Genomic DNA, 12,483 nt, shown 5'->3' on the forward strand with positions numbered 1-12,483 from the left:
TTATGTGAAAGAGTTTGGAAGATGAACACACACCACTAGCAGTGGGCTAGCCCCCTGCTGTAGCGCTTGTGTGGCTCAAGGGCTGGAAATGGAACCAGTGACGGAGACTGACGCTGCCCTATACTCTATACGGAATTAATTTTTCTTACAACATCCCATTATCAAGACTAAAACTGATTCCATCAGCGTGCAAGTTTAGTCCACTCCAGAAGGTAATTGTAGTTTTGAAAGTCACAGCTAGTGTACAGGGAATGCTGTTTGGTCAAGTCTCTTATATCATTTCAAAAGAAGGTTCCCTTTAAACTATCATGGTATCTCTACTTACATTATAACGCAACAGCTTTCTTACCAATTCGAAACTTGAAATTCATATCTGCTACTAAGCTCCTTAAGGGTCTCCTACCTGCCAGGTCTCCTCCTGCTGTTTCCTGTCCTGCTGCAGGATGGTGCTCAGCATGGCGTACAGGAAGTTTAGCAGCGAGTCTCGCAGAAGGTTAAAGGCGTAGACCTGTGACAAAAAAGGCAAAAACAAATTATACAGATGTTACAGAAAACCCCATGTATGTTTTTTTCCAGTTAGAGTATGCTATATATATCTTACGCTTCTCCTAACTTTCTACCTTTTGCCCCTCTGTGTCCTAACCCAGACAAGGAGTTGGCCTAGCTATAGGAGTATACCTTAACCATAATCAACTTGTGTATTGTATGTCTGTTCCAAGTGCAATAAAGATGATTTTAACTCTCTAATTGTATCTTTTTCCTTACTGGTTTGTTGGTTTTCAACAGCCGGGATAACATTACATCTACAAAAAACAGTTATAGAAAGCAATTGCTTCATCTGTCTGCATCTGTATCTGTATTGTTCAGCCAGTACTACTTTTGGAACAACATACCAGCTGCAGTGGCTGGCTATATCGCAAGCAACCTGTCATGCCTAACCTTTGCATATCTAGTCCTGAGCAGGATTATTGTTCAAAACTCTCTAGGCATACCAGCGTGTCTGCGATGTCCTGTCTGTAACATCTGAACTGCTCCTTCTCCTCAGCCGTCCATGTTGAGTACTCGGAGTCGGGAGGGTATTGCACCTTGATCAGCATTATCTCCACCAGGTTCATGTACAGCGGAATGAAGTACGCACAGAGGTCCTGGAACACCTGCGGCTCCGACGCTATCATGTCATCCTGGGGATAGAAGGAAGAAAGGAATGAGTGGGTGAAGGGATGAATGAGTGAAGAGATGAATGAGTGAGTGAAGGAATGAAGTAAGCACAGAGGTCCTGGAAAACCGCCGGCTCTGACGCTATCATGTCATCCTGGGGATAAAAGGAAGGAAGGAATGAGTGAGTGAAGGGATGAAGTAGGCACAGAGGTCCTGGAAAACCGCCGGCTCCGACGCTATCATGTCATCCTGGGGATAGAAGGAAGAAAGGAATGAGTGAGTGAGTGAAGGAATGAAATGAGTGAAGGGATGAAATGAGTGAAGGGATGAAATGAGTGAAGGGATGAAATGAGTGAAGGGATGAAATGAGTGAAGGAATGAACGAGTGAAGGGATGAAGAAGGCACAGAGCTCCTGGAAGGCCAAGGGCTAAGAAGCTATCACATCATCCTGGTGGAGACAAGGGCATCTGTGGTTATGATCTACCATTCAATGTCCGTAATCATTTTGGAGAAATCGTCTATGAAACTGTAGCTTTCTTTGAACAAGAAAAGCAGTGTACACGATCCATTTTGTGGACAGTTACTCTCTTCAAATGATGAGTGGACTACAAATTAAGATTAAGGCCAGGATTTGAACCATAAGGCCTTGAGACCCACCTGTAAGATGTACCAGAAGCTGAAGGTCATGTCGCTGGCCGTCTCATCAACCGGATACCTGCCGGGCAGACCTGTGCACATCTGCAGAGAACAACACAAAATCAGTACAACAATAGCACAGTTCATTCTGCTACAAGGCAGACCTGCAGAGGTGTGCTGTTCTACAGAGAACAAAAGAACACTAGCACAACACCAGAATGTAATAAGCACGGCTCTCCCACCTGCTGGACAGACCTGTACACGTCTGGAAAACAATATGACATAAGCACGACATCAGAACAGCATTATCACAACATTAGCATCACTCCTCAACCTGTCGGCAGACCTGTACATATCATTGTATTCTGCAAAACATTCAGCACAACATGATATCATCAACATCATGACACTAGTATTAAAGTAGCCGAGTGGCAGATTTGATAAAGTTTCCAAATGGGAAAGCATTGTCACTTATATCAAGATGAATGATTGCAGCAGAAAGCCATTCCATTTGCTTTAGGATTTGTGTTGAAAAAAGGTGAGTAGAATGTCCTCACCATGATGATCTTGATGAGTTCTAGTGAGTTCTGCTTGTGTTCCCCTGTGCTCTCCAGTAGAACCTTGCTGTGGTTCTCACCGATCGCCACAGCCAGCCTGCACAAACCATTGCACGTATCCTACAACAGGGGAGAGAGAAGTACATTCAGTAATCACTCTTCTACTTCTACTAAAACTGTACAATGGAAGAATACACACTGTAAACTCTATGGAGAAAACTACATTGTTCACTGAATAAAAAGACTCTTTTTACACAACCAAGAGATTTATTAACCAATGTTTCGGTGACCATCTGTCACCAAGTCCTTCTGCAAGGCAATTCTGACTGGCTCACAGGAACTGTTGTATACTCTTGTCATATCTCTAGTCTTGAATTTGTGACGTCAAATAGCTAGGGTTGCGGATACAAGATGGAAAAGTCACAGTTTCAGTTCCTGGCATTCCCGGCTAGATGTTGTGTCCTTGGGAAAGGCACTTTACACGACTATCCTCACTCCTTAAAAATAGGCACCTGACTTCGGTTGGGGAGGCAAAAGGCAATGGAAAGAGAGGGTTGGGCTGTGCTTTCTAATACCGTACCCTAGACACAGTGGATAACAACCCACTGCCCCTAGGGCCTCAAAAAGGCTACGGGACTACCTTTATCTTTACCTATCTATACTTTGCATAATGTTTACTGACAGGATTCCATTCCTAAATCTCACCATATCCTTGTCCTTGATTGCCCTTTCCAAATGAATTGTATGGAAGAAACTATGTTACGGACATGTGTGTGGAGAATTTTGCTTTCTGAAGTCTTAAGTTTGTGCAATAATGTTTACTGACAGGATTCCATTTCCTAAATCTCACCATATCCTTGTCCTTGATTGCCCTTTCCAAATGAATTGTATGGAAGAAACTATGTTACGTACATGTGTGTGGAGAATTTTGCTGTCTGTAGTCTTAAGTTTGTGCCATTATGTTTACTGACAGGATTCCATTCCTAAATCTCACCATATCCTTGTCCTTGATTGCCCTTTCCAAATGCATTGTATGGAAGAAACTATGTTACGGACATGTGTGTGGAGAATTTTGCTGTCTGTAGTCTTAAGTTAGTGCAATTATTTTACTGACAGGATTCCATTCCTAAATCTCACCATATCCTTGTCCTTGATTGCCCTTTCCAAATGAATTGTATGGAAGAAACTATGTTACGGACATGTGTGTGGAGAATTTTGCTGTCTGTAGTCTTTAGTTTGTGCAATTATTTTACTGACAGGATTCCATTCTTAAATCTCACCATATCCTTGTCCTTGATTGCCCTTTCCAAATGAATTGTATGGAAGAAACTATGTTACGTACATGTGTGTGGAGAATTTTGCTGTCTGTAGTCTTAAGTTAGTGCAATTATTTTACTGACAGGATTCCATTCCTAAATCTCACCATATCCTTGTCCTTGATTGCCCTTTCCAAATGAATTGTATGGAAGAAACTATGTTACGGACATGTGTGTGGAGAATTTTGCTGTCTGTAGTCTTTAGTTTGTGCAATTATTTTACTGACAGGATTCCATTCTTAAATCTCACCATATCCTTGTCCTTGATTGCCCTTTCCAAATGAATTGTATGGAAGAAACTATGTTACGTACATGTGTGTGGAGAATTTTGCTGTCTGTAGTCTTAAGTTAGTGCAATTATTTTACTGACAGGATTCCATTCCTAAATCTCACCATATCCTTGTCCTTGATTGCCCTTTCCAAATGAATTGTATGGAAGAAACTATGTTACGGACATGTGTGTGGAGAATTTTGCTGTCTGTAGTCTTTAGTTTGTGCAATTATTTTACTGACAGGATTCCATTCTTAAATCTCACCATATCCTTGTCCTTGATTGCCCTTTCCAAATGAATTGTATGGAAGAAACTATGTTACGTACATGTGTGTGGAGAATTTTGCTGTCTGTAGTCTTAAGTTAGTGCAATTATTTTACTGACAGGATTCCATTCCTAAATCTCACCATATCCTTGTCCTTGATTGCGGTTTCCAGCATGTCCTGCAGCTGTAGGACTTGTGGGATGAACTTCTGCACCGTGTTGGGGTATCTGCAATCGTAACTGTACATTTTATATGTACATAGAGTATACAGGGTTTAATATTCAGTAATCAAGTATAACATTGATGGAAGCAAGTAAGTAAGTTTAAGATTAGTCAATGCAAACTAAGTAATTCACAGTTGGGATATCTGAAATTGTAACTTTACATTTAATATGTACAATCATAGAGTATACAGGGTTTAATATTCAGAAATCAAGTATAACGTCGATGAAAATAAGTATTAGTATTTTGTAGTAAGGTTAGACATCCAGGTCATAAGATACTGAAAAGTTACTGAAGCAACGGGATATATTTGCAAATGGTCAGACATTTTACATGAAGATAGCATCCACTACATTTTGTTAAGGCATTAGTGTAGTTGCTTGAGTAACTTTTGTACTGTGTATTCAAGTTTCAATCAGACTGTATAATTTGTAGACAAATGTAATTATTACCTATATTTCTTACAATTATTTTTATAGTAACATAAGATTAAGGAAATTCATACACTGATAGCTCTATCTTCACGAAAAAGGAAAATAAATCTAAATACAATACTTCAGATACTCCCATATACCTGGAGCAGTGACTATAACAGTGTTGGAAGCGGATAAAGTTAACAAGGCTGCACTCCAGGCTATATGAGTACAGAGAAATGTACAACACAAATATTGCTTCTACAAGTGCTTTGAAATGCTGCCTGCTAATATGCATCACAGGTTACAAAGCAATGAAACTGAAGCTATAGACAACAAGAAGATGCTAAGCTCACCTTTCCACTTGTCGGCCATTGCTGAGTGACTGTACAAGGGTGAAAGGAAAAGAAATCAAAGAAAAGAATACTCACTTGTAAGCCATTGGTTGTAAGACCACGTTCACGAGTGCGTCTATCGCAACGTCAAACAGCTCCGGACTTCGCACGGCTTTGAACGCCAGGTTGGTCAGCCCCTCCACTTCATTTAGGGGAACCCCGAACGTCACCCAGCTGGAGAAACACTTGAGGGCTTGTTGCTGTACATCTAGAGGGGAGGGCTGCTCCAACAGGGTCTGTAGGAGGGGAAGGACTGGGGGTAAAGAAACAACACTGGTTACTTTAAGACAGGAGAAACACTTGAGGGCTTGCTGCTGAACATCTAGAGGGGAGGGCTGCTCTAACAGGGTCTGTAGGAGGGGGAGGACTGGGGGGTAAAGAAACAACACCGGTTACTTTAAGACAGGAGAAACACTTGAGGGCTTGCTGCTGAACATCTAGAGGAGAGGGCTGCTCTAGCAGGGTCTGTAGGAGGGGGAGGACTGGGGGGTAAAGAAACAACACTGGTTACTTTAAGACAGGAGAAACACTTGAGGGCTTGCTGCTGAACGTCTAGTGGGGAGGGCTGCTCTAACAGGGTCTGTAGGAGGGGGAGGACTGGGGGTAAAGAAACAACACCGGTTACTTTAAGACAGGAGAAACACTTGAGGGCTTGCTGCTGAACATCTAGAGGGGAGGGCTGCTCTAGCAGGGTCTGTAGGAGGGGGAGGACTGGGGGGTAAAGAAACAACACTGGTTACTTTAAGACAGGAGAAACACTTGAGTGCTTGCTGCTGAACATCTAGAGGGGAGGGCTGCTCTAACAGGGTCTGTAGGAGGGGGAGGACTGGGGGTAAAGAAATAACACCGGTTACTTTAAGACTGGGGGTAAAGAAACAACACCGGTTACTTTAAGACTGGGAATAAAGAAACAACACAGGTTACTTTAAGACTGGGGGTAAAGAAACAACAAAGGTTACTTTAAGACAGGAGAAACACTTGAGGGCTTGCTGCTGAACGTCTAGAGGGGAGGGCTGCTCTAGCAGGGTCTGTAGGAGGGGGAGGACTGGGGGTAAAGAAACAACACATGTTACTTTAAGACAGGAGAAACACTTGAGGGCTTGCTGCTGAACATCTAGAGGGGAGGGCTGCTCTAACAGGGTCTGTAGGAGGGGAAGGACTGGGGGGTAAAGAAACAACACATGTTACTTTAAGACAGGAGAAACACTTGAGGGCTTGCTGCTGAACATCTAGTGGGGAGGGCTGCTCTAACAGGGTCTGTAGGAGGGGGAGGACTGGGGATAAAGAAACAACACAGGTTACTTTAAGACAGGAGAAACACTTGAGGGCTTGCTGCTGAACATCTAGAGGGGAGGGCTGCTCTAACAGGGTCTGTAGGAGGGGAAGGACTGGGGGGTAAAGAAACAACACAGGTTACTTTAAGACAGGAGAAACACTTGAGGGCTTGCTGCTGAACATCTAGTGGGGAGGGCTGCTCTAACAGGGTCTGTAGGAGGGGAAGGACTGGGGGGTAAAGAAACAACACTGGTTACTTTAAGACAGGAGAAACACTTGAGGGCTTGCTGCTGAACATCTAGAGGGGAGGGCTGCTCTAACAGGGTCTGTAGGAGGGGGAGGACTGGGGGTAAAGAAACAACACTGGTTACTTTAAGACAGGAGAAACACTTGAGGGCTTGCTGTTGAACATCTAGAGGGGAGGGCTGCTCTAGCAAGGTCTGTAGGAGGGGGAGGACTGGGGATAAAGAAACAACACCGGTTACTTTAAGACTGGGGGGTAAAGAAACAACACCGGTTACTTTAAGACAGGAGAAACACTTGAGGGCTTGCTGCTGAACATCTAGAGGGGAGGGCTGCTCTAACAGGGTCTGTAGGAGGGGAAGGACTGGGGGGAAAGAAACAACACTGGTTACTTTAAGACAAGAGAAACACTTGAGGGCTTGCTGCTGAACATCTAGAGGAGAGGGCTGCTCTAACAGGGTCTGTAGAAGGGGAAGGACTGGGGGTAAAGAAACAACACTGGTTACTTTAAGACAGGAGAAACACTTGAGGGCTTGCTGCTGTACATCTAGAGGGGAGGGCTGCTCTAACAGGGTCTGTAGGAGGGGGAGGACTGGGGGGTAAAGAAACAACACAGGTTACTTTAAGACAGGAGAAACACTTGAGGGCTTGCTGCTGAACATCTAGAGGGGAGGGCTGCTCTAACAAGGTCTGTAGGAGGGGGAGGACTGGGGGTAAAGAAACAACACCGGTTACTTTAAGACTGGGGGATAAAGAAACAACACCGGTTACTTTAAGACAGGAGAAACACTTAAGGGCTTGCTGCTGAACATCTAGAGGGGAGGGCTGCTCTAACAGGGTCTGTAGGAGGGGAAGGACTGGGGGTAAAGAAACAACACTGGTTACTTTAAGACAGGAGAAACACTTGAGGGCTTGCTGCTGAACATCTAGAGGAGAGGGCTGCTCTAACAGGGTCTGTAGGAGGGGGAGGACTGGGGGGTAAAGAAACAACACCGGTTACTTTAAGACAGGAGAAACACTTGAGGGCTTGCTGCTGAACATCTAGTGGGGAGGGCTGCTCTAACAGGGTCTGTAGGAGGGGGAGGACTGGGGGGTAAAGAAACAACACTGGTTACTTTAAGACAGGAGAAACACTTGAGGGCTTGCTGTTGTACATCTAGAGGGGAGGGCTGCTCTAGCAGGGTCTGTAGGAGGGGGAGGACTGGGGGTAAAGAAACAACACCGGTTACTTTAAGACTGGGGGGTAAAGAAACAACACTGGTTACTTTAAGACAGGAGAAACACTTGAGTGCTTGCTGCTGAACATCTAGAGGGGAGGGCTGCTCTAACAGGGTCTGTAGGAGGGGAAGGACTGGGGGTAAAGAAACGACACTGGTTACTTTAAGACAGGAGAAACACTTGAGGGCTTGCTGCTGAACATCTAGAGGGGAGGGCTGCTCTAACAGGGTCTGTAGGAGGGGAAGGACTGGGGATAAAGAAACGACACTGGTTACTTTAAGACAGGAGAAACACTTGAGGGCTTGCTGCTGAACATCTAGAGGGGAGGGCTGCTCTAACAGGGTCTGTAGGAGGGGAAGGACTGGGGATAAAGAAACGACACTGGTTACTTTAAGACAGGAGAAACACTTGAGGGCTTGCTGCTGAACATCTAGAGGGGAGGGCTGCTCAAACAGGGTCTGTAGGAGGGGAAGGACTGGGGGTAAAGAAACAACACCGGTTACTTTAAGACAGGAGAAACACTTGAGGGCTTGCTGCTGAACATCTAGTGGGGAGGGCTGCTCTAACAAGGTCTGTAGGAGGGGAAGGACTGGGGGGAAAGAAACAACACAGGTTACTTTAAGACAGGAGAAACACTTGAGGGCTTGCTGCTGTACATCTAGAGGGGAGGGCTGCTCTAACAGGGTCTGTAGGAGGGGGAGGACTGGGGGTAAAGAAACAACACCGGTTACTTTAAGACAGGAGAAACACTTGAGGGCTTGCTGCTGAACATCTAGAGGGGAGGGCTGCTCTAACAGGGTCTGTAGGAGGGGGAGGACTGGGGGTAAAGAAACAACACCGGTTACTTTAAGACAGGAGAAACACTTGAGGGCTTGCTGCTGAACATCTAGTGGGGAGGGCTGCTCTAACAGGGTCTGTAGGAGGGGGAGGACTGGGGGGTAAAGAAACAACACTGGTTACTTTAAGACAGGAGAAACACTTGAGGGCTTGCTGCTGAACATCTAGAGGGGAGGGCTGCTCTAACAGGGTCTGTAGGAGGGGGAGGACTGGGGGGTAAAGAAACAACACCGGTTACTTTAAGACAGGAGAAACACTTGAGGGCTTGCTGCTGAACATCTAGAGGGGAGGGCTGCTCTAGCAGGGTCTGTAGGAGGGGAAGGACTGGGGAAAGAAAAAAGAGTCGTTTACTTTGACCCTGGCACACACAATTGAAACCTTTACCATATCTTGAATCATGTATGGCAGACACTATATTTCATAATTCTTGTATACCTCTGAAGCAAGAAAGGGAAGGAAACAACGGTCTTTCTGTTTCTTCACTTTACCAAATGATGAGGAATACACTGAAAAAAATACTGGAGTACGCAGAGAACCTCCTAACCACAGTTGAGAAAAGAAGTCTGAAGTGGTACAGCCACGTGTCAAGGTCATCAGGAATAGCCAAAACTATCATGCAAGGAAATGTCCAGGGAGGAAGAAAGAGGGGTAGGCAACGGAAAGCATGGGAGAATAATATCAGAGAATGGACAGGAATGACACTAAGTGAAACAGAAAAGCGAAAAGGGTGGAGAAAACTGGTTGCCAGATCTTCTGTGGTGACCCAACAAGCAAATAAGGGATAGATGAGAGAGAGACCGTATACACTACACAAGGCTTCCGAAGACATAATGTCCAAACCCCCTACCATGAGGCAGTCCTTCCTGCATGGCGTTACGGACAGGTCCTCTCCTACTCTGGGCCAGGCACGTCGTGTTGTGCTGCGTAAAACAAACAGAACAGAACTGTTGAAATCTTATATTTATTCTTGTCGACAAAGGGATGTTGTAAAAAAAACATGTTGAAAACAATACAACCTGCAACATGTCCATCACATTCTACAGTAGATAGCTTTAAATTCTACGCTTTGTATCAGCAAGGAGATTAAAAAATAAGACCTCCCTGGAAAAATCGATATGATAAGGCTTGGTATGACAGATCATTTGAAGATCTTCAAGTACACACATACAACAAGGCAGCATTGCTGCAAATCTGGCGTGTTATGCCAAAGGGCAGTTTCTACACATAAGACAATTGTTATGATAACAAAAGTGTTCACCTGTTCTGGAAGCACAGTCAGCAGCTCCAGGAGAGCACCACATCTCTGGGACGGCTGCAAACAACACAAAAACAGTCAGCACTTGACGTCAAAAGGGGTGTTTTAATCTTAACAACTCCTGGGGACAGATCAAGAGGCTTATAATTAGGGCTGACAAGACAAGTATGTAATAAACTATGTATATTTGCAGTGAATATACTAGTTGACTACATGTATCAGTAATAGCGCTACACATACATGTATATCTTTTTATATACTTTGTCACCACAGGTTGAAATACTATAGAAAATTCTTTTTATTCCACATTTTTCAAATGTGTGTATGAACTTTTGACAGCCTTATACTTTACAAGACAGTATAACTCTATTCAGGGCTCCTTGTTTTTTTTGTGTTGTGGTGACTCGATATCTAATAACAAGCAAAAGCTGTGTGTGCATGTGCTTAATGTATTTCATGAAATACCTGAGTGTATGATTTTCTACAAATACTTGATATCAAATTTGTTAGAGAGCTCCAATAACTAGCCTGACTAAATCATGCTCTTAGGGGAGGGGACAATTAAATTAGCCCCTGGGAGTGTGAGATTGTGTAACTCGTTAGTGCCAACTCGTCACTGTCGTTAGATCTAAAATGCCAGCTCTATTTGCTAGAAGCAGCAATCAACTTAAACTAAAAGCCTTGCAGTTGACCTCTTGACCCCGTGGTCAGATGTAAGTGTTTGCTCTCTCTGCCATTTATGAAGATTGATAACGTCTTGACCTTCGCACGCGCGACCTTCGCTGAGGACTTGTTTTTCTGCCTCTCGTCAGGACAAAGTCTAAGATGTGCAAAGTCCAACGTTCTCGTGACCACGTAACAAATAAGGGCAGGGAAAACAACTTCATAACAACAGAAATATAAATCATTGTTCTTTAGGCGACAGCATTCAATTTGTTGGGTCTTGTTGATTTGATTATATGGATGACATCCTCGCATCATCTTTGTCAGCTTGAAATAGAAAGTTTTCAACCATACTGTAAATCGTACAAAGCAAAGTAAAGTTAAGTACAAAAAGAATATTGGACAACAGATACTAATGTCACAGAAAGCCAAAGTCGATTCTAAAGTCAAAGAAGATGTAAAAGAACAAAAAGAAAGAATCTATTGTTCGGCATACCATACTCTGTGTCTCTCTCAATTGTTCAACCTTCCTGACCACTTATTTTAGATTTTGATTATTCTATCCTTACATGTATCTAGTACATGATTGCATTGAGTTACTGAGGGTTCACTGAAACCCGTGTATTGTAATGGAGGCACCTTTTTTTTGCCAAAGTTTTTTGTTTGCCATATGGCATGCTCGCATCACTTTTGGGGTTCCCAGAAGATGTCATCCATATAATTATTTTCCAATCAACATGACCTTAGACACAAACATGTGAGTGATGTGACAATTAATACCAAGGTGATTTCGAGTCCTACAGTAGATGTGACCATCAGTAATAAGTCAAGCATGTTTTCCGTGCCGACCTGACTGACTGAAATTCCATGGACCTTTGGACCTCCTGGAGACACGCTCCACGGAGTGTTTGTTGCTGGGGTCAGAAAACCAAGGACAAGGCTGCAAGCCGGTGCAGGGAGGTCAATATTTGCTGAGTCACCGGCACTTTTGGGGAACAATAACAGGATGATCCTGCTCTTGTTGTGGGTAATTGTGTGCAAAAAAACACTTTGGAGGGCTTGCCTCAATGAAGAACTATTGGAACAGCAAACAAAAACAAAGTTGTTTTTTACATGCCAAGAGTACTGTTGTCAAGCACACAACTTGCATGTTACTGAAAGGTGTGAAAGTCCCTTGAAGGGTATGTTTTACAAAGAAACCGCAGCCATGCATAGCATACCAGATTTGTATGCTTATTGATGAAATTTTGGGGTATGTCCCTGTGTGAGGAAACTTTAATCATCAGTCTAGTTTTACACTAGCCTGAGTACCAACCTCCGTAGTGACCGCTGGCTCAAAAGAATTCGCTTGCTAACCACAGAGTCTGACCCTGCGCGTATCCGTAACGGCTGTTAGTCAGATATTCGTTTCGATTTTGAACGAGCTCGCTGATTGGCCCCATTCGTCTAAGCCCCTCCCCATGCCACACTGTTCTTCGTATCGGGTAGGTTCTAAGAACTGTTGCCATGGCGATTCTTTCAAAACTGGACCCGAACAGGGCAATAGAGACACCTTGGAACGAAAAATGGCACCGAACTCAGCTCGATTTCCCCTCATTACATGATAATGAGACAGCCGTTACGGATACGCGCAGGGTCAGACTCCGTGGTTAGCAAGCGAATTCTTTTGAGCCAGCGGTCACTACGGAGGCTGGTACTCAGGCTAGTTTTACACGGCTTGTAAAAGTACATAACTCTATACTATGCATTGCTGCTAT

At 44.0% G+C, this 12,483-nt stretch overlaps 1 protein-coding gene across 1 annotated transcript in view; it reads right to left on the bottom strand.

Annotated features, from left to right (window-relative positions):
- LOC136445036 (importin-13-like) overlaps positions 1–12,483 on the bottom strand; it is a 52,217-nt gene that overhangs the window by 34,959 nt on the left and 4,775 nt on the right. The window contains exons 6-24 of the mRNA XM_066442883.1: positions 10,067–10,120; positions 9,656–9,728; positions 8,932–9,017; positions 8,696–8,885; positions 8,369–8,560; positions 7,747–7,839; positions 7,260–7,345; positions 7,096–7,117; positions 6,768–6,967; positions 6,602–6,623; positions 6,432–6,509; positions 6,203–6,280; positions 5,755–5,946; positions 5,272–5,602; positions 4,348–4,444; positions 2,353–2,472; positions 1,817–1,897; positions 993–1,181; positions 404–508 (exon numbers count right to left, since the gene is read on the bottom strand). Coding sequence (XP_066298980.1) covers positions 404–508; positions 993–1,181; positions 1,817–1,897; positions 2,353–2,472; positions 4,348–4,444; positions 5,272–5,602; positions 5,755–5,946; positions 6,203–6,280; positions 6,432–6,509; positions 6,602–6,623; positions 6,768–6,967; positions 7,096–7,117; positions 7,260–7,345; positions 7,747–7,839; positions 8,369–8,560; positions 8,696–8,885; positions 8,932–9,017; positions 9,656–9,728; positions 10,067–10,120 — 2,289 coding nt within the window. The remainder of the gene's footprint in view (positions 1–403; positions 509–992; positions 1,182–1,816; positions 1,898–2,352; positions 2,473–4,347; positions 4,445–5,271; positions 5,603–5,754; positions 5,947–6,202; positions 6,281–6,431; positions 6,510–6,601; positions 6,624–6,767; positions 6,968–7,095; positions 7,118–7,259; positions 7,346–7,746; positions 7,840–8,368; positions 8,561–8,695; positions 8,886–8,931; positions 9,018–9,655; positions 9,729–10,066; positions 10,121–12,483) is intronic.

The sequence above is a fragment of the Branchiostoma lanceolatum genome, chromosome 11, assembly GCF_035083965.1.
Source record: "Branchiostoma lanceolatum isolate klBraLanc5 chromosome 11, klBraLanc5.hap2, whole genome shotgun sequence".
Taxonomy (NCBI): domain Eukaryota; kingdom Metazoa; phylum Chordata; class Leptocardii; order Amphioxiformes; family Branchiostomatidae; genus Branchiostoma; species Branchiostoma lanceolatum.